The sequence below is a fragment of the Perna viridis genome, chromosome 3 (assembly GCF_037379345.1).
Source record: "Perna viridis isolate PV_CMFRI_1.1 ecotype Kerala chromosome 3, ASM3737934v1, whole genome shotgun sequence".
NCBI lineage: Eukaryota > Metazoa > Mollusca > Bivalvia > Mytilida > Mytilidae > Perna > Perna viridis.
Genome location: NC_142447.1, coordinates 32,578,624 through 32,605,666, shown reverse-complemented (window position 1 = coordinate 32,605,666; position 27,043 = coordinate 32,578,624). Strand labels below are relative to the sequence as shown.

The following is a 27,043-nucleotide window of genomic DNA, read 5'->3' as shown; positions in this document are numbered from 1 at the left end:
ACTTTGCACAGTGTTCCATATACACACTGAAGATGTGCACCTTCTTTAATTAACAAATTGGGTTTATTTTTCCTACATTTTTTTTGTTTTGTCATGCTGAACTTTGCATTTTTCAGCAGTATATGCTATCATTAGTACATAACTTTAGGAAATGTAGTAGTTTTTGACATGATTAGTGTATATATACATATTGAAGATACTTATATTTGTAAAAACATATAATGGTGAAACAGGTCAAGGTTGTATTGGTCTTGTTTAAAAGTAATGAAGCCACTACATCAGTCAAGTGATGACAATAGATAAAAAATGGTAATACACCTATTGAAATGTTTACTTACAGCTGAAAAAGTAGTACAACAAAATAAATCATTGAATTAATTATTAAAATAATTATAGACTTTATTTTACACATGACCATGAATACTCTTATTCACTGTAACAACTTTGCTTTAACAGACAGTCAATTCTAACAAAAACAAAGCAATGCTATAATAAATGACTGTCTGAATTCCTGCATAAAATGATACAGAAAACCTTCTACAATTTGTTTACAACTTCCACAAGCTTACACCTAATATTCTCTATTTATAACATCATGTATATGTTATTATATACAAATTAAATAGAGCAACCACAAACAGAAGCTGCTACATGTACATAAGTAAAGTGAATCAGTCTAATCAAGAAGTACAGAAAAAAATAAGACTCATACTTATCATAAATTGCTTAATAACGTGCAGCTTGATATGACAACAGAGGTTGAATCCTGAACAGTTGGAACAACTATGGACATAAGACATGGATACAGCACTAAATTTGGATTGTGATCAAACATTAGTCATAAGATTCTAACAAGAATTGAAGTGGTCAAAGCACTTTAAAATACTAGAAGCAATCAGACAAAAGAAAAAAATTTATATAAACTTAAATAATATATTTTTTACCCTTTTTAGGTTCACTGTTCTTCAAAGGTTTAAGCAAAACCCTTTGAATATATCAAAACCTTCCTTTTGAGGGGTGGAACCTTTTTGTTTGACTTGACGTATATGCCTTTACCATACCTAAACATGCATGTTTTTGGCAAATTATTCATTTATGGACATAAATGCCTGCTTGTGACCCCTTTGTAGCCTATTAAATCCCAAACTGTTTGGATAATATCCCAACAATCAATAATAACTTCCTTTTTGAGGTATGCAACATTGAGGAACAATATCATAGTGATCCATACACCTTTACTGATGCTAGTTTGGAAAAAAGAAAATGCTTCTTTATGGCACTTTCCAACCCACTTATTCCTAAGAAGTTTAGGAAACAACCCCCAGAATCATTCCCAGTTTGACCTTAGTTGTATAGAACCTTATGGTATGATTTCATAGATTCAGATGCTTATACTTGAGATACACAGTTCTCATGATATCATGAATATGCTTCTTTTTGTCCGGAATCCCTAACTAGTTGGGGCAAAAATCCCTAAATCAATATCAACTTTCCTTTTGTGGTATTGAATTTTATCATAGAGATTTATCAAAATAAATTAATATTCAAGTTATCACACAAAAACCAATTTACTATGGACAAAGACACTGATGAAGACCGCTTCATGACATTATGACAGCAATTTTTTTTTGGTCATAAAAAAAAATCAATGTTAACCTTCTGTAATGCAGATAAAAAAATCAAGACAGCAGTTGTACATTGGCATAATCTTCTCACAATTCTTTGAAAGTATTACAAATGTTCATCAAGAGGTTAAGATGGAGTTGTGGCTACAAAATGGGTACCCCATACCCATCATTTCAACAAATGACCAAGTCTGTGTTATGCTAATGGAAACCCAAATTCACTAACCACTGATTAGAATACTCAGTGGAAGCATTAAGTTCAGTATCACACTGATTTAAGTATGAATTGTAATCCAGAAAAAGACAAATATTGATTTTATCAATTGTTTCTAATTTTGAAGTTGTAAGGATAATTAGATAGCTGACAACATTTTCACATACACCATTTTCATATCAATGGAGCTATTGTGATACAAAGGCAAAAAAAATAAATGTATTGAAGTTTTACTAATAATCAGATCACTTTAAAAATGCCTTGACAAATTAAATGAACACAGTCACTATGGAAATATCAATTAATGAAATGCTTCAGAGGGCACACTTTGTTATGACTACAGAGGTCCATCCCTGAACATTTGGGTCAAGCATAGATGCACCATTCAAACTTAAAACCCCATTGTGGTCCCTAATTCCTAATACGGGTCAAGTCAGAACCCCAAAATAATTCCAAGCCTTATTTTTGTGCATGATATCTTGTGGTGCAAAAAGATCCACTTACTTATAGTCAAGACATTGTCTGGACATCAAGAAAGTCCTTGTTTCTGGCCACCTTTTTAGCCCCTTGTTCTTAAACAGTTTAAGTATTAACCATAAAATCAAGCCTAGCCTGACCTTTGTGGTATAGAATATTGTAGAATTATATCATATACATCCATATGTTTTTAATGCAGTTACATATGTAAATCTATGAAATGCTTGTTTTTAGCCCTTTTTTACCCTTAATTCCAAAACACAATTACCATAACCCCAAAATTATTATCAACCATCCTTGTTACAAAATTTTATAAAGATCAACTGATATTAATGCTACAGAATGACAACAAGTGTCTACATTGACAGGGCCATACCATCATACAACCTCAAACTTTTTGCAGTCATAAAAAAATCTGTACATCCCTTTTGAATCATGACATTAAAATACAAAATACACTCAAGTAGGCTTGCATTTAAGTGATTAAAATGAGAAAGCGCTATATACAACTAAGAATTTCCTAATGAAAAAAAAAAGAAAAAAAACCCCACATGATGCCACAGTACATAATCACGTCCATTTTAGTTTGTGATCAATTTTATATTATAAACAAAACATTTCAATAATTTGAAGCTAAGCATGGTCATCAATGGTTATACATGGTGCTTTTTATACATGAAGGCAGTCAATACATTTATAACTGATAATATCGTACCAATCCATATAAAATTCAGACACTACCTGGGGTTGAGGCGATGTATTCTCAAGGAAAACCAACAGAATGAGCCACGTTTTTTCCAGTATATGCTACATTTTGACTTAACGAGTCTTTTTTGCATACAGATCTGTATTTTTTAAGACTGTACATTCACCTCCCACATAAATCAACCAAATCAAGAACAATGACTCTTGCCAAGTGCCAATTTCATACACAATCTAAATAATTCTTATCTCATTAGTGCAACAATCAAATGACAGACCTGGTTCATATGCAGTCTGTAATTATTTCTAAATGAGAAATAAAAGTGAATTTGGTGAGTTTTTGACATGTATGAATCACCTCTTGTCTGATTTTAATCAAGACTGATAATAAAATAGATTATATGTAGATGCTTGCAAAGGAAATCTTGATTTTAATTCTGCCAGGAAATAGTGTCATACATCTACAAACAAAAGTTAGTTTCCTTTTTAAAAGTAAAGTCACAATATCTTCAAAATTTTGCCAATATCCATGAAAGGCAGAACATGACAAAAACCAGTCACATGCAGCTGTCTTACATTGGCAACATTCCAAAAAAAATATTTCATTTATTTCATAGCTATTTGGTAAAGGATTCATTTTCTTTCAAACACTGCAACTAAATGTCAGTGTTTTATTGGCCATAAAGGAACATAAATTTATTCCACTTGAATTTCTTCCACTTGTGAGAAAAATTAACTATCTGTTCACTCATTCTGCTATACTCAACTTGTACAAAAAGAAGTAATTTTTCACATTTGAGGATGGAATCCCAGATTTTCAATGGTAAAATATCAGATATATAAAATGCATGCAAAATGTATCTAAGTCTTAGACCAATATACTGATATTGCTACTAAACTTCATTCCCTTCAATATTGCCATTTATCAAAATTTGCACAACCAAAACTTACCAACCGTTACCTATTCCAAAATGATATCATTGTTTTTATTATTGTGAATATGCAGCATGATTAAATGTATGATAGTAAACTGAACAAAGTACAAAAACATAAGAGATTTCTCTTCATGACAAAAATCTTACTGAGTTTTGCTATATAAAATGCATTGTATGCAATTACTTTTTTATTTATAGTATATGAAATAGAGCATTTTTGAGCAAACAAACAACACGATTTTCAAAGAATAAATCTCACACACAAGTCTTCAATTACCACTTCAGAAAACAAATACATATGTAAATTCAATTGTAAGTGTTGATGTCATTTTCCAGGTAGGAAGTCATGATTTACAACAATGCCGTTTCATCAAATTGAAGGTCAACTCGAGAAGAATTATCAAAATACATATAATCTACAAAATAAAACACAGTTGAATATATAGTGTAGCACTAGACTTATGGCAGTTGTATGTAAACTGTTAAAACATAATAATCCTTAAATAGACAAGTAAGCTTCAATTCTAGATTTTTATATTTCTATATCACAGATTACCATTATCAAAGTATTTCACTCCAAATAACATAATTATTTTCAAGAATCCTTGACAAGACTTATCTTACACAATCCAGTATTTTGGAATTCAAAATGAAATAGCTTTAATAAGTAATACAATGATTACAAAATACATGAATAATAAAACACTAGAACGAATACTTTAACCTCTAATTATATACAACTAAACAAAAACAAAAAATCACTTACAAATTAAAATGTAAAAATATGATAAACATATAATGTAATTAAACAGCACTTGGTGCATACAATTTGAAATGAATCAAGTATTCAGGTGATAAGTTACAGTTATATGTCATTACCAGTTGATGAAGGACTAATACCCGGTAACTCTGGTTAGACAGTTGTACTGTCAGCTATTGCTCACTAATGTCATAACATTGATTTTTTTTTTAAACAGAAAGTTAAATTTGTTAGAAATCATATCAAATGATAGGGTATACCCTATTGTCAATCAAAGTGCTGTCAGCGCTGGAGGTTTCTGATTCTTGTGAAAATTGTAGCATGAACAAAATTTTGAAGATTACATGATGTAAAATAAAATTGTGATCATGCATTTGCATTTTTCATATTTAATATCAAGAACTGTTTTTTTTTCCTAATACGTATAAACCGTATGTCAATCCATACTTCTGATCAAACTTCGCACACAAATACAAATTTTGTTCCATTTCACCTTTTTCCGAAATTTTTAAAACTGTCTAAAAGTTAATTGGCATTAACATTGAAAAACTACAATAACAGATTCCTGTTGTTACTGATATTATACAATGTACTCAATTTAAACCAATTTCAGCTTAAGAAAAAATTTCCTTGATGAACACAAGATTTCCAAAAACTTGACACTTTTATAAATTTGAATTTTCCCATCAATTTTACTTGGTTAAAATCACAGCTCTCCACTTCCTGTAAATTAATGATAAATTAATAATGAAAGGATAGAGAATTTGACTGATAAGTGTATTAAATGGAACATGCTTAACACATTTTATGCTTCATGACACATTACTGCAAGAACTAAATTTCCTAAATACAAATTCATTACTAAATATCATCTTTCAAGGCCAAAAAGGAGTCCCTCAAATCTTGAGTTGATATGAAGACTAGATCTGAATTCTATTTGCAAAAATAATAGAATATTATTGAGCTGAATAATTGCAAGAAACATATTTACTTGTTACAAAAGAAATATTGAATGATACAAAAGAAATTACATTTGGACTATATTTTTGTGTAGTTTTAAGAAATAGTGGGGAAGTTCTAGTGATAGACTGGTGACATAAGGTATTTTGATAAATCAAAAACCTAAACAATCACATATAGAGTAATATGATCAATATTTGTTCAGGGATAGACATACAAATTGGCCCACAAGGATGACATGGTATATCCCCTCTCCTTTTAAGCAGGAGTCTAAAATATAATTTCAAATCATAGACAAAACTGCCAGTAATTTTTCATTAACAGTATTTTTTTATAGTAATTTACATTGATACTGATATCACAGAAAAAAAAATTTCTGACGAAAACATTTTTTAAGCAAGCAAATTCATTTTCACTTGATGTTCCAGCATTGTCTGTAATAAGTACATTGACATTGCCTTCAATACTGTTAAGACTCTAACTCAATTATAATGTACTTTTTGCTCTTAAATCGAAATAGGTTTGTCTCAATAAAACAAGTAAATACATATATATAAACACATGAAACTAAGCAGATGACAACAGCACCATACTATTATACACCAACAAATGGGTTCTGTCTGGTTATCAATATGGATATTGCATATTTTTTTTAGTAAAACATGTGCTTTCTTTGCTAACAGAACCAGTCAATTTATGCCAAACATGGAAACTGATATGCAAAATGCACATAAAATAGGAACAGCGCTTAATGTTATGACATATTTCAATGCACCAAATATTGGCCACATGCATCCACAACTTAAATATTTTAACCACAAATGTCTAAGACATTGTACCAAGACAATTTTTGACAAAATATTCAGCTTGTTGAAGTATGTGGCCAATACTATCTGGTTGAAAAAAAAAAACATAGCAAACCTCCCAGTTTAATTAGAAATAATTGAAAATTGCAGAGAAATGAATTTGTGATGGCATTTTGACTCGATATTGACATAACAGCTCATCAATATTATTTGTGTGGGTTAAACAACATTATTAAAATAAAAAAAAATAATTAAAAGACATTTTAATGGTTAAAAAAAACTTATCACTTGATAACAGGGCCAGAAACTGGTAAAAGCATATATACTTCTAATATGTGGTTGCATAAAATTTATGTCCCCTAATTCAATAGCATTAAGCATTTGATCCTAAGTCAGAAACAATTTTTCAGTCATATTATATTCAAATAATAATACACATATATACATTAACAATTCTACTTAATATGTTTCATTCTAAAACCTCATGACATTCTGCAGCCGTCTTTCTTCAATTTGGATTTTTGTGAATTAAGTTTTGTATCACTTGCTGATTTCTTAACAGATTTTAAGCTCTGATCTTTCTCTGCATTAGGAGAGTCATCATCAACACATTCACCAGACTGTTCATCTTTCTTTATTGTCACCCAGTTTTCATTGTCTTCAACTAAAAATAAAATTAATGTACACATTGATATTCTTGAGAATACATTCAAAGAAAAAAAGGGCATTTATGAAACATTTAATGATACCCCACCACATAATGGTGAAAACTGAACATAACTTGTGTTTCATAGAACTAAACAACAGTGCAAAGAATCATTGCTCCATCTGAAGTTATTATCTGGAAACCTATGAGGGGTGGAGAGACAGATGGATTTTTTGGATGATATCACATAATACTTCATGTGGTGGGCATAAAAAATGGTTTGACCAATGGAGCTTAAAAGGAAGATCACGACTGATATATTTTGCCAACAGATTTTTCTTACTTTACTCAAGGTTGACCTTAAGTTTTACAGTATATTCATTCAATTATACTGTAAAATTTAGATATAAAAAACATAGGTCATAGGTCACTGAACTTGATTTCAAGATGATTGAGCCTTTATTTTGGCAATTTTCACAATATCTAATAAAGATTCTGCTGGGAATTTGAACTATTACACAAGCTATTAAAATCTGGAGTACTGGTATAGAATTTCTTCATAATTTATATAAAGAAACATTCTTACATTTCTATAGAACATTATCCCAACAATTACTGTAAAGTTTTTATTTTCGCTATTTTCATGGTGAACAAAAAAACTTGAAAAGTAATACCCACTAAATTGATTATTAACTCTGCATAATGACTTTCTTTTTCGATAACCCCGAAAATTGATATCTGCAAATATGTCCACTTCACAGAATTTACAAAATTGGTAACTGCAATAAATACATTTACAGCATCTTTCCCTCGATAGTGGCTTTTTAAAAATAACTGTTTGTACATACCTACATAATTTTATGTCAAAATTTTTTTTTAAATAATTTAAAGATAATTTTTTTTTCATCACTTCAGCAATAACTTGCTCATTGAAAATACACACTTTTGTATGATTTTGCAAGACAAAAAAGGAATGGTCAATGTAATGATCTTCCAAAGGTACCAGACATTTTTATGAGAGAAGTTACTGACCTCACCCTAAAAAAAAATCCAGTTATGAACACATGGATGGATAGACAGATGAAAGGATAAACATGCAGAGACCAGAAGACTATATTAATTCACCAAATGATATCAATATCATACAACCAGTAAAATGCTCTGCCATATTATAACAAAATCTAACAGTATTAATGGGCCTTACCCAAATCTCCATCACCTTTGTTTTTACTTGATATAATAGGTGTCTTCCCATTTAGAGCATCTAACAACTCATTTATAGAATAGTGGTGTCTTTGCTGGTTACCTTAAAAAAGAAAGTTAAAGTTAAAGCATGACACAAATGACTAAAGAGGTCTACATTCAGTATAATTATTTTAACAATTTTCATAGAGACCAACATGTAAAGGAAACCCAAAATAACAAAATCTTGATATATATATATGTATGGTAAGAATCAGCATATCAAAGAACCTTTGATTAAAAATTTTGGTTGAATCACAGGGGCTTGCTCCCACAATCAGATATGCACCCTCACTGGACTACAAACATGAAAAAAGTGATTCTAGTTGTGGGGATGCCTTGCTTCAGCTCAATTTTTTAATCAAAGTGCTGTCAGCACTGGAGGTTTTTTCATCTTGTGAAAATTGTAGTATGAACAAAATTTCAAAGACTACATGGTGTAAAATAAAATTGTGATCATACATTTGCAATTTTTATATTCAATATCAAGAACTGCTTTTCACTAATAGATATAAACCGGATGTCAATCCATACTTCTGATCCAACTCCACACACAAATACAAATTTTGTTCTATTTCACCTTTTTCCGAAATTTTTAAAACTGTCTAAAAGATAATTTGCATTAACATTAAAAATCTACAGTAACAGATTATTTATTATACAATGTACTCAATTAAAACCAATTTAAGCTTATGAAAAACATTTCCTTGATGAACATAAGATTTCCAAAAACTTGACACTTTTATAAATTTGAATTTTCCCATCAATTTTACTTGGTTAAAATCACTGCTCTTCACTTCCTATTTATTAATGATAAACTATTAATGAAAGGCAGGAGAATTTGACAGATAAGTGTTAAATTGAACATGCTTAACACATTTTATGCTTCATGACACATTACTGCAAGAACTTAATTTCCTCAATACAAATTTATTACTAAATATGATCTTTTAAGGCCAAAAAGGAGTCCCTCAAATCTTCAGTTGATATGAAGACTAGATCTCTTTTCTATTTGTAGAAATAATAGAATATTATTGAGCTGAATAATTGCAAAAAACATATTTACTGGTTATAAAAGAGGTATTGAATGATATAAAAGGAATTACATTTGGACTACATTTTTGTGTAGTGTTCAGAAATAGTAGGGAAGTTCCAGTGATAGATTGGTGACATAAGGTATTTTGATAAATCAAAAATCTAAAAACAAAATCAATGAAATTGTTATTTACTGCACTGCAATCACTTGACAGATAATGAATCAAATACATAAACACAGGTATCACTATCAAATACTTCTAATTTAAAAAAAAAGGGGAGATTTGTACATCCAAACTCCGCATTTCTAAAATTGCTTTGACAAAAAGTGAAACTACTATAACCTTCAACAAGGCTAGACAAACCCGATATGCTCAGCACTTATCTTGTGATCTAGACACTAGAAAGCGCCGGAAAATATGTGTTCCTGGTGTTATCACAAACAACATGATAAGTTGAAACAATGTATTAGAACTACGAACTTTTTTTAGCAGAATGTCTCAGTAGTAGTAAAGCATCATGTATCTGTTCTTCTGTGTACCCCATTTCTTGACATCCTTTCACTGCTTGTATATCTAAATCATCTAAAATAAAGGAAAAAGCTTAATAACTGAAAACATCAGAATAAAATAAAACATTATGAAAAAAGGATAGTTTGCTTTCTTTATGATGTTAACTTTTGCTTCAACATCTGGAAGAGTAATCAAGGGAACCAAGGTTATAGCGGTAATCAAAAGAATGTAATCCTGGGACAAAGACCAGACATGGAATACAGACATACACAAGCAAATGAGCAACTCGGACTCCACTAAAAACTGGAACGCGTAAGTAATAAGTAGATTTTGTCTGAGTTTCGTACAACCACTAATGCATACCTTTTGCTAATACTCCCATACAAGCATGATTTTGGCTCAAACTAAGGCTGCCATCAGTTTCTAGACTAGATTGAAATCCTTTCTTATCATGTAGCTTCAAAACTTCTGTCTCTTCAGAAGAAAAGGACTGAGGTGCAAATGTATTTGACTGCTCAGAAATACTTTGTGAGCTACCAAATGATTGATTACTTGAAGTATAATGCTGAATGTCAGTATTGGTAATTGTTGTCTTCAATTGAGTTTCATCCTCATTCAATTCAGTATTTAATACTTTTGGAGATGTTTGATGAGAAGTAAAAGTTTGTTTTACTTCAGTATTGTCATTTTCTGAAACATCAGGTTCCTGGACTCTTCTATTGGCAACTGGCTTAACTCGTGCAACAACAGGCACATTAGATGTCCCTTTATCAAATGGTTTTATTGGTGTTCTAGTCCTTGGCAAGAGACTGGCTCTCTGAGGGTTAGTTTTTAACACAGGAATATTGGGAGTGAATTCAATGTTCTGTTTATTTTTGTTCACCAAACAATCATTCTCTTCTTGTCCATTGTTTGTTTCATTTTTAGAGAGCACTATGTTCTTAGCAGAACTTTTTTCTCTAGTCAAATCATCAGCGTCACTTTTACAGTGTGTATCACTATCTTTAGTGCTCGGACATTGTTTAAAGTTAGTTTCAATTTCTGAATGTTCCACTGCATTAGTTTGAGGATTAAAGCCACTGTTAGTCGCTGCTGTGGAAAACCCATTGTCAGGAAACACAGTGGAAGAGGTAATGCCACTTCCCCGCCTTTCACTTAAACGTGACGGTGTTTCAATTACCTCACTGACTTCAGGTGGTCTAGAATGAATAAAACAATAAAATAACAGATAACTCGTACATCTACTATGATTTCAATATTCAAATATAGCTTCTTACATTGTCCCAGTAGATTATCAGATATACAGTGCCACAAGAAGAATTAAATTACAATCAAACTTCATTAAGTCGAAGCGAAGGGACCATGCAAAAATGTTAGAGTTATCCGAGGTTCGAGTAATCTGAGGTCGAGGATAAACCAGAAATACTAGTAGTTCAGTCAATGGTTGTTTCTGCATTTACATCATTTGTTGTGTTTGAACATGTACATGTACTTCACTTTACATGGTATTTCATAATGTCTTGCATTTCATATCGAATTTTTTTTTTGTATGTTGTAAATCATGTTTGAAATATTGAACGGCACCAAGTCGTTTAGTGAAATTTCCTTTTTATTTTCTCTACATCAAAAACGTCATAGTTCTTAACAAGTTGCTTTGTTTGATTCATAATCAGGAGTATCGTCAAACCATGTGCTATAAATTATTACGATTAAATATAAAATTCTCTAGCGAATAGAATATCGTCATTGTAATACGCTTACTATTGTCTGTTTGATGTTTAATTAAATAGTCAGATACCATTACAGTTCATCTGTATTTTTTTTTAATTTTATCAAAATATCAAAATATCCAATATCACTGTTAGAGTAAATTCTGACGTGTTATTAATAAAATTTGTTTATTTTAACAACACGCTCAATTTAAAATTAATTAAATAAACATATCAAATCATAAAGAGTGTCAACAAATTAATTTTAAAAGTCACGCTAATTTTTGTTAAAACACACTGCAATCATGGTTTGTAATAAAGCAATCAGTTTTCCAACTAATTAGTTGACTTCAAGACATCAGGGTTAATTAACCTTGAAGTCCTATCGAGGGGACTGATTGATTACCTCGAGTTATCCGAGGTTTCAATTCATCTGAGTTCGAGTCATCCGAGGCAAAATTGTATTGGAGTAAGGGGAGTTTTGCTGGGACTTTGTAATTAGTTCGAGTTATCCGAGATTTCGACTAATCCGAGTTCGACACATCGAGGTTCGACTGTATGTGAGATTAGAAAACAAAATCTTATAATTCAGTAATTTCAGAAATTATTTTTTACCAGTTCATTATAACAATGCAAATAATGATTATTTGCATTATAATGAACTGGTAAAACACAATTCTCCAATCAGAAAAAAAGTGCACAACATCATTAATTTTGTATGGAAAACTCTGGAATATTGTAACTTAATAAACATAAGAATGAACTTTGAACAACTAATATACTTGGCAGATAACATTAGCCATACTAGTGTAGAAATGGTAATGTTTACTGAAAAAGTATATCAATACATATGTACATACATGTATGTATATCAACAATTTCAAACCACATACTTTGTTTCATATGTCATTCTGTTGCCCCCTTATCACAGCAGCTTTAGTACATTTAAATTCAAATCCTGAAATTTGTTCTGAGCCCATTATTCCTAAATGGCAGGGATCAAAATCCCAAAAACCAATACCAACATTCTTATTGTGGTATTTAACCTTGATGCAAAATTTTATCAAGATCCTCCCACTAATGATCAAGTTAAAAACATGAAAACGGGGTAAATAGCACCACATCAGAACAATGGAAAAAAAGTTTCATGAGGCACAGCATGATATGACTGCAGCTATCATACTCTGTTCATTTGGGGCAATATTAGTTTTTGACAAACTTAAGCATAGTGAAAGTTCATTATGGACACAACATCTGGTTTGGACACAATACAGCACAAAATTTGAAATTCAATTAAAAATTTTCAAAATTGGACCAAAATAAAAAAGTCAATTTTTTTGGCAGGACCCACTTTGGCCCATTATAACTCAAAAACTGTAAGAGATATCTGAAGTACAAATACAGGCAGGAATTTTTTCATAAAGAATCCAATAAAAACACAACTCAAAATCAGGCAATAAATGAATTAATGAATACGTGATATGTCCCCTGGCTGAACACAGAAATGGAAAAACTGCCTCCCTTTCTGATGAAAAAATGATAAAAATTGAAAACATGAAATCAATATTTATAGGAAAAAAAGGGTGCCTATGACAAAGAATATTTCAAAGGCTGAAAGCATTTTTCAATTAGAGTGGAAAAGGAAAAAAACAAACCCACTTTTTTTTATGAAAAACTGACTAAAAATCGAATAGGATTAAAAAAAAACCATCACTCTTTGTTTTAAATGCAAAAATTCCTATAGACTAAATGCTCAAATTAAATGGAGCTTTCTTCCATCCATATAAACAACTGACCAAAGTTTAACATAAATAGCATAAAGAGTTTGGAGTTATTGTACAAAGTGTGGATGATGGATGGATGGACGGACGGACGGACAGTAGTATACCATAATAAGTTCCATCAAAAGCAGTTAAAGTTATGTCAAACCTGCGAAAATTTTTAATTTCAGAATTTCAAAAGGAACACATTGACATGTGAATCATAAAAATCTGATCAACAATAAATCTAATGATAGCACCCATTTTCCCCTTTAGGCCTTATTTTTTGAAGGGGTAGGGCAGAAACCTACGAAAACTATACATCCCACTGTAATGTCCCTAGGAACAATGTGTTTAAATTTCAAAAAGACTGGGTAGTTACTCTTCTGGTAGTTACCCTTTATAAATGAAATATAACAAGAATGGATATAGTGAATATGTCAAAGAGACTGCAACCCTACCAGAATGAAAAATGTCAACTTAAGGCCACCCATGGGTCTTCAATAAATGACAAGGAAACCCTTACACCACAGGGCAGGCTGCAGCTGGCCCCAAAATAACATTATACTGGGTGAAATAGTTGCCCCCATATACTCCTACAGCATAAAAGTAAACTGATAATGAAAACATTCTCTACATACATGTACAGAAGCCAGAAATTCCAGACTTGGGATAGACCCAAAAATGTGGTAGGGTTTAAGTACATTTTACATGTGCTTTGTGATGATCACTACCTTCCCCCTATTAAATCTGGTCACTATGGACAAATTTTATACAATTAAACAGGCCTAAAAATCAGTTCGTAAAGGTACATTATAATTTATACATTAAGGACACAACCTGTGCCATGCCGAAAACTGCTTATAAATAGAGTGTTAGTTTCTATATAAAGACCCTAGGAGCAAACCAATGATAATACATGCATGCCGTGTTTTGTGAAGAATATTACCATAAAAGATATGGTGGGAGATATCCGCACATATAAATCATTTACAAGTATATGTACATGAGTATTTGAGAACGAGATGCTTGTATCAGTTGAAAAATTTTGTGAATGTTTTTACAAGCTTGTGATATCGAAAACCTTAATTTGTTAATCTCTCAGTTAAATATAGTCTGATGTATAGAATCAGGGGTCAAATTAACGCTGGTCGGCTGAGACCAATAAAATTCCAGTTGTACCAGAAGATTTTCTTAACCAAATTGTCCGGTGGCGTGTTGAAATTTCATTACTGATTGGATTTTAATCTTACTTTGTGCACACATTAGTTGTTTCATGCCTGTTAATACCTCTTAGACGGGGACAACAGTAATGTTAAATATCACAAGATAGTCTGTGACAACAAAGGGGAAAACATGTAAAAAGAGACTGTAGATCAAAGTTATGCCAACATGTGCTATCTGATCTATTATATATTATATTTCACATCTAAGACATTCAGCATTTTGACCCCACTAGTACTGCTAACTCTAGAATATTTCAAGGCAACCAGCAAGGAAACCTAGTCAAACTCATTATGGTAAAAGACAATAATGATGCAGATACAGATAAACTAGATATTTTTAGTTTTTTAGACCCTGAATATGTTATTGATTGTTAAATAGATATGTACTGGTGGCAATAAATGTTCATTTTAATCATGTGTTTTCTCACATCCAATTTTTGCAGGACCAGAAGATTGTTAAGTCTACTGGTCCTGCTGACTAGTTGAAATTTGACATTAATTTCTACCCTTGTAGGGTAATCGATAAACTTGGGAAAAAAAAAAACCATTTTCTTAACACTCAAAAACTTTTAATAACCAAACTTTTTTCTCTTTTCATTTTCAATAAAATACTCCATGGGGAGGGGCTAGATACACTCACAGAGGTCTTACCTTGTACAGACAGGGCAAAAATGCACACTATATATAAGCTTAATACAGCCTTGAATTTTGATTATGATTAAATGAATTTTTAACCAGAATGGAAGTGATTAAATGACTTAAAATACTTGTACTAAGACTTATTAAAGATTACATGCACAGACAAACAGACAGTGTCATATATACATCTACCTTAAAACAATGTATTCAAAACTGGCAAAGTGAATAGCTAATTGAATGAATTAATGAATTTTGACATTTTTCGTTTATAAATAATTTCAAATTGATATCTTCCTTAAAAATCTCTGATGTGAACAATGATTGAAGTCTAGTGAGAATCTCAAGTATGCCCATATAAAAATGAACATAATACTTCTGTGTACATCTTTGGAACAGAATATTACTCTGAACACACTGGTCAGAGTACATATAGATTTTCCTTCAGTCTTGTGGGGATTATAGGATTTCTCCACTCGAGATAGTTAAAATCTAAAATTTAACTATCAAGAGTGGAGAAATCCTTTAATACCCAAGAGAAATTAGGGAGAATTGGTTTCTCCCATGAATAAAACCATAAAAATAAATATAACAACACCCTGAATTCTCCCAACATCAACTTCATCATCTAGGACCTCCCCTCCAGTCATCAAGTCATTGTGTAATTGATACCACTATCATTATGATTAGTTGATACACTACCAACTAATCTTTTAAAATATGAATAACACTGGTAAATCAACAAATATTCAATGATCAACAATATGAATAACAACTGTAAACATGGTAAACGTGGTAAGCATGGTAAGCATGGGAGTCTTCACACAACATTTTAATTTCCCGGTATGTGGCGGGAAATTACAAATTTTTAAACACTCACTGACGCGGTGTGAATGAATGGGAGAAAGTGATATAACCAATAATAAAGCAAAGCTGAATTAAATAGGATTAAAAATAATGCTAGATAGATTCTTCTGTTGTGAGGCAATAACACATTGAAAGAAGCCAATTTGCTATTAGTGAGCAATTTTTCAAAATAAATTCCATGGTATAAAAAAATTATGACAGGAGAAACATTTGTATGAGTTTATTCAAAGTAATAAACATTCTTTTAGCCTATGATGTCAACAACCATCAGCCTTTTTTCAATCTTTCCATCAGTTAACCAATCACAACAGACTAGCTGTCAATTAAATTGACAAGTCAAGTTCCATTGTTAAAATGCAATAAATAAGTTTACTTCACAATACTGGTTAGACTGCCCACTGTCTGGTTCATCCTCAGCATATTAGATGAACCACACAATGGGCAATCTACTACCTATTTTTTTCCAACAGCAATGCGATTCGATTTGACCAAAATGCATAAAAACAACAACATTGGCATATGAATATTAAATAAGAGGCTCCCAAGAGCCTGAATCGCTCACCTATTTAAATTTTTGCCTTTCAAGGGCAATAACTCTAACAAGGAGTTGCCCAACAATTTTGACTCCATGAAGACTTTGGTAGGACTTATCATAAGGATCATTTCATCAATTGAAAGTTTCAATCTATCTACTATAGTTTTCAGTCCCATGCGGGTCCGGGTGTCAAAAGAATAGTCCTGCAGCAGTGCTAAGCTTGTCATAAGAAGCAACTAAATAGAGCTCAGAACCCTAGCCGGGGGCTAGGGCGCTCTGCCCACAGAGCAACTGGGTTGTGTGCCCCAGGTGGTGAAATGGGGTACCCCTGGCATGTTACATACTGGGGTCGTTAGGCCATAATACAGAAAACCTGACCGCAAAATAATGGTACAACATGTTGGAAAAGGTGCCACATTCCTCGCACGTTAAAGAACCCTTATGTGGTATTCTCCCGGAGTAGGAACCATAGGGCTCTGCCACAGGAGGCTAAATTGCCCGACCCTACCCCTTCTTCCTATTTCCAGTGACAACCAAACTTTGTTGACCCCACTGTCCTTGTGTCCCATCCCATTTTTCATTTCATCATCACTGCATGTTCATTTTATCATCCATTTCATGTTCATTGCCTGAATATAGCTGAAATATTGCTGCTCGGGCATTAAACCCCAACAATCAATCAGTATAGTTTTCAAGATATTGACTGATATCTGCTAAAAAAACGTATTTTTTTGCCTTTCAAGGGCAATAACTCTTACATGGAGTCATCTGACAACTCTGATCCCTGGTGACTTTAGTAAGAATTATTTCAGCAAATAAAAGTTTCATTCTATCTATCATAGTTTTCAAGATATTGGCTGAAAACTGTAAAAAATAAAAGTCATTTTTCACCTCTCAAGGACAATAACTCTTACATGGAGTCATCTGACAACTTTGATCCCTTGGAGACTTTTGTAGGCCTTACAATAAGGATCAGTTCAGCAATTTAAGGATATTGGCTAAACCTAAATGAGTTTTGGAGATATATTGAAAAAAACTACTGTCTGACCCCTACATTCTAATTTTAGTAACACCGGCCATGTTTTTTTAATCGACCAAAAAAAAACAAACGGTCATTTTATTTAGGAAAACCCTTAAAACAAAAATACCGACTTTGATATCTGTGTCGTAGTTTCTGAGAAGATTTTTGAAATTAAAAACATCAAAAACAGCAAATAACCTCCAAAAAGGGCAATAACTCCGACATGGATCAACAGATTTTCACAAAAATTTGACCACAGATAGATTTCATCATGCTGAATACTTATATCAAAATTTGGTTAAACCTGACAGTTTTGGAGACATATGCAAAAATCTGCTGTCTGACTCTTATCTTCTATTTTTAGTAATGGTGGCCATGTTTTTTAACCAATCAAAATCTAAACGGTCATTTTGTATATAATATTCTAAGGAACAATCATAATAAGTTTCATCCAAATCCATTCAGTAGTTTCAGAAGAGAAAATGTTTGAAGAAATTGTTAACGACAATGACGAAGGAGGCAAAGTGATGCCAATGCCTAACATGGCCTACAGCCAGTTGAGCTAAAAATTGGATACAATGTACAAAGGTTTTAAGGAGGAATCTTTCAGCAGCAGCCATTAATTCTAATACAGAGGATGATCAGTTTACAAAATGTAAACACCTTAAAAGTTTTACCTGAAGAACACTTACCTTTCATCACTATTGTTGACATCAGTGTTTATACTTCTTCCATTTGCAATGATTCGTCCATTTTCTCCAATGATGACATTTTCAGCACTTATGTTATAAGTCTTTGGTGTTTTCTCTTGTTGATTGTAATAGTGGTGATGGTAATGTATTTCTTGTGGTTTTCCTGTTGGTGGCATAGCAGTATATTCTCTCCTGTCAGGAAATTGACTGTTATGTGGATACTGCATATGAGGGGCTGATGCATAGTCATTCGATAACTGGCTTGAGGCTAAGGAAGAGGGTTCATTTTGAAATTGATTACAAGCCTTTTGTTTAGCAGAGGGAATTGATGACATACTTGGATGTGACCCTAATTCTATCTCAGGCTTCGGTATCCACTCTGAAAACAAAATAGAACACTAGTACTATCAATTGTTTTGAAATTACTGGAAGAAAACATGCAGTACATTGGATCAGATTATCATTATATTCGTAAATGTCCATTTGAAACAGAAAACACCTGGAAAAGTAGGAATGAAATTATAAAATGAAACATAAAATTACCTGCTTTCTGAGAATCCAGGAAAGACATTTCACCATGTTCTCTAGGACCTCTTGGATAATGAGACGGAAAATGACGTGGTTGTTCCATGAGACCAGCAGTTTTAGGCTGCCCTGAAATATATGTCACATGCTTAGACTCCTGTTCTATAAATTCTGCATGACTTTCTGACTGTGAGCGTAACATTTCTCTTGCTCTTTCATTTTCAAATCGCATTCTGTTCATGTAAAGTGTGTGTTCAGCCTCCTTTCTTTGAGCTTCAATAGATTCCTCATGAAGTTTTTTCTTTAAATAATTATAACACTCTTGTTCACGTCTTTCCTCATTTTCTTCACGTTTAACTATTTTATCACCTATAAGTCTTCTTACTCCTTTACGATAGAATTCATCAGGGTTGTAGTAATTAATACCCTTTAGAGAATTAAGACCCATTGGAATTCTGAAGTCAGCTTTGTTTCTTTGAACAGTGTACACAGGGACAACACACCATTTCTTGTCTTTGTTGTAAATAGCTTCAATTAAACAAGTTTCACTAGATAAAGCACACCAGTCACATTCAACAAATTGTTTTGTTAAATACACAAATGTGAAAGTACTTCGTTTGAAACCAGCTTCTAAATGTTGCAACTTAGATGCTGACAATCCTTCAAATTCTGGCCCGTCATATAAAACAGCTTTGATCTTCCCAGGTTTTTCAGGGAAAATATCATTTTCTAAATGATGTTTAAAATCTTCAGTTACTCCTCGATCATCCTCACTATATAACAACATGACATCAAAGTAAGGTACTTTGAGCTCCTTTGGCAGTTTATCTGAAAACTTTTCAATGAATTCTTTCCTTGTCAGCCCTTCCCATGAAGGGAATGTGGTATCTGGGCCTATGTAACTTGGTCGTTCAGTTTCCTGGCCTGTACACAGCTGTTCTGTTGGAAGAATTGATACTGTCTGTGGCTGACTGGGACCTTCAAAAATATAAGTAATGTAAATGAATTGTTTATATCTATTAGTCTTAAATTCTACATTTGTACATTGTATATAAAGATCATGATTGGTTCGTTACAATCTGCCTATGCCCCATGTGCCCTTAGACAGGTATAGTTTATGTTCAATACAAAAATATATTGATACAGTGAAAGAAGACTTGATGAAACTTATTATTAGGCTAGTAATGGAGAACAAATTTTGTGCAGACAACATAATTGACAAATACTTAACAGAAAACTTCATTCTATGCTTACTCTAAGTCATTTTCATTTGAAAAGCTTTATCAAAAGATATCTTATTAATTTATACGTACAAAATGTACAATGTACATCATATAGAGGTATAATAAAATGTTAATGTTGAAATAATTTTGTTCTGTTCACATGATTAAAGTATTGTTTAAGTGTTGTTCCTTGTTTATATGATCACATTCCTATTGTGCTTTACAAACAAGCCTGCCATGGTAAGTTTATAATAGATTATTTCATGTAAACTTTGTGAGAAAGCTCAGCTAGTATGGTACTTTTACCAGGTAGGTACAACACTTTCCCATAAAAATTTTATTGAAAACTTATAGATTTTTCATGGGAAAATGTAACACTTACCTCACTGAGGTACCAACTGAGCCTGCTCAGAAAATTGTTATGAAAGGGTGTATTGAGACCAGTGTTACCCTTAATTATATATATATTCCTTCTTAAACTTACATGTTCTAGGCCTTGCTCCACTAGGGTCATCATGTCTGTCCCTTAAACCTAACAATATAATATAATTATACAGAGAGATATTTTATTTAAAAATAAAATCAAGTAACAAAGTAGGTTTTAAAGTATTGTCTTAATCAATTAAGTCATCAATCATATATGTGGTCCTAGATAAAATGATTATTTGTGAAAAACTAGACTGAAAACAAATATTGAACTGTATCACAGTGTTAATACTTTTTTTTTTTTTTTTTTTTTGTAAATCAAAAAAAAAATTTACATACATGCAAATGGATGATGCTCTGAGACTCTAGAATGCTCACATAGGCAAAATATACATAATTAAAACTTAAAATAACAAATATGCCTGTAACTGAGTTACAGTGCACATTCAAGCATGACAGAAGCCCTTTGAAATCTGGCCTTTTTTACATTTGTAATTTATGACTATATGTTACAGTTTTTATGAGTTTAGAGTAAAAAAGTGCAAAACATCCAATTCAGAAAGAAATGCAGCATTTCTGTAATTCATTTTCTCAGTCCCAATTCTATCCTCATGATCCTGAGCTTCTGAAGCCTTTACTTATATGAAAATTAGAGTTCTTTTTTTATGTAAATTTACTTATGAAAATCTGCTTCCTAATAGTAATAGGATGAATTATGTAGTACAGTACATGTCATCTATAAGACAATGTCATACAGTTTTCACTACATTGTATATTCAAACAATTTCTAGCTGCTTAAACATAATCCGAAATAAAAAAAGGTATACACATATGATATAAACTACCTGCATTGTAGGAGGTAGTGAGATTTAAAGAGTCAGTTAATTGACTTGGCTAAAGGATTAATTCTTTAGCCAAATTGGTTTGTCGATGGCTTGTCACCAAGCGGTCTAGGGTTCGATCCTCGGTGGTGTATAATTTTGTGAGTCAAACATGCTCTCCCGTTACAACTGTATGCTACATTCCCATTTTACACTATATCATTCAAATCTGGGAAAGGTGAACAAATACCTAAAAGTAATTTTTTCGAGTTCTAATTATTTGTACATCTGTTTAAATTGAATATTAACAAGACTATGTCATTGGAAAAGCTAAAACCTGTACCTGAATCTTGATGTGGCCATGGTTCAGCATCTAATGATACCTGAGAAAACTGGGTTTGTAGATTATCACTCATGATGACCTAAGTAGAACATGATGAAACCACTGACATTCTGAAAAAAAAAAATGGTCAGGGCGTTTATAAATACATGAAGTAACAAAATGCTTCACAAGGCACAGTTAGGTTGAACCCTGAAACTGGGGCAAGTTAAGCTTTGATACAGTCCTGAGACTTGACATAGGATAAATCAAAGTTGTCCTTATTGTCACCCTTATTGAAGGTTCCAGTCACAATTACTTACTTACTTACTGCCCTTCACGCCACTGGCATGTAGGGCAGCAACGAAGTTCCTCCACTCTTGTCTATCATTAGCAAGTTTCTGTAATTTGCCCCAAGTCTTCTTATGTTCTTTGACTTCTGCTTCAATGGTGCGTCTCCAGGTGATCTTTGGGCGTCCTCTCCTGCGTTTTCCCTCAGGTGTCCAGAATAGGGCTGTTTTTGTGTTGTCTTTTCGCAGGACATGTCCTAACCACTTCCATCTTCGTTTCATAATGATGGTGGCCATGTCTTCTTGTTGGCATCTATTAAGGAGGTCCTGATTACTGATCTTAAGAGGCAAAAATATTCTTAGGATCCTCCTCAGACTCCTGGTGTGAAAGGTTGAGAGTTTGTGTTGGTCTAACTCTGTTATCCTCCAGCACTCTGACCCATAAAGCAGGATAGGCAAGACGCAACTGTTATACAATTTTAGTTTGGTGCGGATAGTGTACTGTCCTGATCTCCAGACAGGTTGCAAGCTATTAAATGCTCCTCTTGCTTTTGAGAGTCTAAGGTGGATGTCGCTCTCCACACCTCCATCAGTTGTAACTATATTACCGAGGTATGTGAATTTGTTGGTAAAAGGTAGACATTGTTCCTGTAGTTTGATAGGTGTTGGTGTGTTTACAATCAACATCATAACCTCGGTTTTCTTTTTGTTGATGTTTAGCCCAATTTGTCCTGCAAAATTCTGAAGTTTCTTGGTCTTTTCTTGTATGTGTTGGTGGGTATGAGAAAGCAAAGCTATGTCATCGGCAAAGTCTAGATCTTCCAAGATGGAGAAGGTATTCCATCTGATGCCTCTTGGTGTATCTTTCGTTGTTTGTCGCATCACCCAATCAATGGCTATGATGAAAAGTGTCGATGACATAACACAGCCTTGACGGACTCCAGTTTTTACACTGAAATACGTGTCGCTGCTGTTTCCGACTCTGCATCTGAAGTTCGTGTAGAAACTTTTGATGACGTCTATAAGTTGTTGTGGTATTCCGTATGATCTAATTTTTTTCCATAAACTTTTTCTATGTATGCTATCAAAAGCTTTTTCAAAATCTATAAAGTTAATATAGAGTTGTCTCTGCCATTCAGTGCTCTGCTCAATAATATTGCGTAGCGTGAAAATTTGGTCGATGCAGCCTCTACCTGGTCTAAATCCAGCTTGTTCTTTTCTCAATAGTTCATCTACAGATCTTGCAATTCTTTTGATGACAACTTTGGCTAGTATCTTACTTGGGATAGAAATCAAAGTAATACCTCGCCAGTTATTACAATTATTTAATGACCCTTTCTTTGGTAATTTTATGATGGTTCCTTTGTTCCACTCATCTGGTACTTTGGTCTTATTCCAGATATCTTGGAAGATGGGATGGAGAATTTTTGCGGATAGGTATGGATCGTTTTTAAAGAGTTCTGCATTGAGATTATCACTACCTGGTGCTTTGCCACTTTTCAGACTTTTGATTGCTGTTATGATTTCAGATATTTCTGGTGGTTCTATATCTATGTCAAGCTCTACTTCTGCATCTTTAATTTCCGGTTCTTGAGAAGGTGGTGGCCTGTTAATTAACTCTTCAAAATGTTCTGTCCACCTTTTTTCTTGAGCACTTTCTGAGGTTAATATGTTACCCTGTTTGTCTTTGACAGGTAAATTTGGAGATGATCTATTCTTCTATTATTGAAAAGTCATTTTTTACCTTCAAGATGTTAAGTTTTTCTGTATCATAACAAGTGGTTGTAACTTTCTTTCCAGCTGCTCTGAGCTTGAGTCTGATATTTGCTGTAACAAGTTGATGGTCATTTTCTACATCAGCTCCTCTTTTGACTCTTACATCTAGCAAAGATCGTCTCCACATTCCATTTATCATGATGTGGTCAATTTGATTTCTGTCTCTTAAGTTTGGTGAATACCACGTTAACTTGTGGATATCCTTATGAGGGAATAGTGTGCCTCCAATGACATAGTTGTTGATGTTGCATAAGTCAGTTAATCTTTCACCATTTTCATTCATACTACCACATTCATGTTCTTTCAAAGTTCAAGTTGTTATTGCCTACTTTTGCATTCAGGTCACCCATGATTATTTTGATGTCATGATGTGGGGTTTGATGTAACTCTTGTTGAAGTTGCTCATAGAATGCATCTTTGTCTTCATTGCTGGCATCATTTATTGGAGCATAGCACTGAAGTAGCGTCATATTAACTTGTTTACCCCTCAGTCTAGCCATGATCAATCTGTTGCTGACTGGTTTCCATTCCATCAGGGTTCTGTCTACTCCTTTCTTTAGAATGATGGCTACTCCCTCCTGATGTTTCCCATCTTCTCTTCAGGAGTATAGTACTGTTTCGCCTGTTGTTGTTTTTATTTTTCCAGATCCTGTCCATCTACTTTCACTGACACCTAAAATTTGTAGTTTGTACCGTTGCATCTCAGCTGTTATCTGTGCGAGCTTGCCTGTTGCATACATCGTTCTCACGTTCCAACACCTGATGTTTGTATTGGTTTTTACCATGTTGAGGGCCTCCCTAGTCATGTTGGTAGTCTCCTCTCGGCTTTTTCTTCCTACAGTCATTAAAGCTCCACTGTTGGTGCATTAGGGGCTCTCCTCCACAGTTGTAGATTTTTTCTTCGTTGCTGTTTCCGTAACATATCTTTTTACAAGTTAGGGTTGTTAGCCCTAAGCTTAACCCTCATAACTTGGAGGACCAGTAGATTTTCTGTAGGGGGGTCCTTCCCTTAGATGGATGCATCACCATGCTAACGAGTACCATCTTTACGGATTTTCTCCCATAGCCTTTGACTGTCCAAAGCCTTCTACAAGGCAGTAGTGTGATGCTATTTAACCCATAGCTGGATCAAGGTTGATGAGTGCTAGGGCGTATCTACACGCCGATGGGCCTACACACTGCATCTCTAGGGTCCTTGATACTCCGAGATCCTCTACAGTTTAGCCTAGGATACTAGACCCTAGTTACCGTGTGCTGTCGCGAGGAGGCACTGTAGAGGTCTTAGACTGGTAGAGGCTTTGTACTGACAAGAAAGACTTACACACTCGGCTTTCTTTTCCACCTACAAGTATGCTAGTCAGCGACAGTAGTAGAGTCTTTGACTCCCAGTCACAATCCTACCCTAAAATCAATCATAGCTATTCTTTGTATGTATTGCTTTGCTTGTGAAACAATTTCAAAGAAATTCATTCAGCAGCTACTGTCTGGACATAATAATAATAATAATACTTGTTTCTGGGCCTTTATTCAGTCACAACCCCAAAAAATCGATCCCAGTCTTCCTTTTGAGATATGACACCTTCTGGTACAATTTAAAAGAGATCCACTCACTTAAAGTCATGTTTAATATTGTCCAGACACCAAAATGTATGTGGACACTGGATGACTATAATACACATTGCAAAAGCATGTGTGTTGTTCACTATATGTACATCAATGCTTGATGCAAAAATCATCAACCCTGACAGAAAAGTGGCAATAACGTCTTGAAATAATCTCCAAATTCATCTGTCCTGTTAAATCTGATGACTTTTAGTAAAAGTTATTGCCCAATTTCTGTAAACATGAACAATTTTTTCAATTCATTTTCTTTAAGTCAGAAGTGATAATAAATTGCAGTTCCTATACATGTATTTATGTACAGTTTTTGTTTATGTTCTTACAGTTTCTCTCCATCAGTAATTGTTTACATGTTATTATTCCTACAAGCCAAAAAAGTGTGAGGAACCTTGAATACTGTTGGAAAAGGTTTCATAACTCCTACAAGAAGTTGTCAGTGTTAAATATATTAGCCTTACATTTCTGCACATTTATAATGAAATTTATATCGAATTGGTAATGAATGAGAAAATGTGTAGAATGGCAAGGGCCACATTAATAAGCTGTGAAGAATAATATTTAAAATATTATGACTAAATAATTATGTATCCCCTTCTTAAGAAATTCTAGCATATTTTCTCTTTCCTATGAATCAATCAAATAAAGTTTGCGGGTTCTAAGTTTTCCCAACATAAAGACTGGGGAGACACAGTAATTTTTTAACATTACATGTACATGTTCATCAAAAAAAGCTAAATTGTAGAGAAGTGATAAATAAAATGTCAAAATGAAAATTAAGGAACTAATATACATGAACAATTACTATGAGCAAAAAAATCTGCAAGTTGACAGAAAAGGTTTTTTTATGGTGCATGCATCATCTCCATCTCATGGTACAATATAAATCATGAGTATGAAAATCAGATCAAGTTTCAATAGGAACAAGCATCTCTGAGACTGATTTGGGATATGAAAAATGTTTCTTCAGGGGTATACCTGTCTCAACACACTGGTGTCAAAGCTTATAGCTTTTGATAGGAGTGACCAGTTCCTAACAGCACTCAGCAAATTTTTGGCTAAAAATATGACAATTTTAGTTGTGTTATCATTAGCAAGAATGATAAATAAAAAATACATTTATTTTTATATGATATGCCCCTGATAAGAGAACAGAAAAAAAAAGCAAACTAGAATCATACATAACATAGCAACTAAAAATGCTTACAGGAATACTTATAAGCCGTATCCTAACATGTCAAAAGCACACTTCCTTTTAAAAAAGAAACATTTAATTGGTATTTGTGATTACTCTAGAAGTTATAACAACCTACTCCAAAGATTTCCCATTATCATGAGGATTACCAAACCGGAAGTTATTGGAACAAGTATCAAAACAATCTGGAAAGTCATACTGGTGACACAATCCAAGGCAAGGTTTAGAGTTAATTACTAATTTTTGAAAGGGAAAGTTGACACAAACTATTCTTCTCACCAACTGTTACTGGCAAAATTCTATGACATTCGGTTCGTTTTGATTACATAGTGTGTACGACTTACATGTAAAGACGTAATTATCTGTAAAATGATTTGGTTGATCCCAAAAGTTCCACAATGTTTTTGTTCTATTTTTAGATTTTCAACACTGGTATGATATGTAATACGACATATCAAAACTTCGGAAACCAGACGAAGAAATTTCCTGAA

General features: G+C 33.1%; 1 protein-coding gene across 5 annotated transcripts; it reads right to left on the bottom strand.

The window, feature by feature from the left end:
* Positions 1-313: 313 nt before the first annotated feature.
* Positions 314-27,043, bottom strand: LOC148621911 (uncharacterized). Of its 5 annotated transcripts, none has more exons than XM_088576759.1 (9): positions 26,897-27,043; positions 21,699-21,808; positions 20,593-20,640; positions 18,904-19,863; positions 18,361-18,739; positions 10,278-11,113; positions 9,885-9,986; positions 8,330-8,431; positions 314-7,143 (listed from the first exon to the last, which is right to left on the bottom strand). In XM_088576759.1, exons 2-9 carry the CDS (start codon positions 21,769-21,771, stop codon positions 6,962-6,964), a joined length of 2,682 nt encoding a protein of 893 aa, XP_088432885.1. In that variant the 5' UTR covers positions 21,772-21,808; positions 26,897-27,043; the 3' UTR covers positions 314-6,961. The 5 variants fall into 5 exon arrangements, with proteins under 5 accessions (XP_088432885.1, XP_088432888.1, XP_088432886.1 ...); XM_088576762.1 differs by having other exon boundaries at positions 26,832-26,976; XM_088576760.1 differs by lacking the exon at positions 26,897-27,043 and adding an exon at positions 26,671-26,796.

Bases quoted from the DNA above. Each gene is read 5' to 3' on its own strand.
- LOC148621911 (XM_088576759.1), bottom strand. From the start codon at position 21,771: ATGAGTGATAATCTACAAACCCAGTTTTCTCAGGTATCATTAGATGCT. The intron at 20,641-21,698 runs GTACAGGTTTTA...TTATATTGTTAG, and splicing joins ATGGCCACATCAAGATTCAG to GTTTAAGGGACAGACATGAT. The intron at 18,740-18,903 runs GTAATTTTATGT...TTTTGTTTTCAG, and splicing joins CCTGGATTCTCAGAAAGCAG to AGTGGATACCGAAGCCTGAG.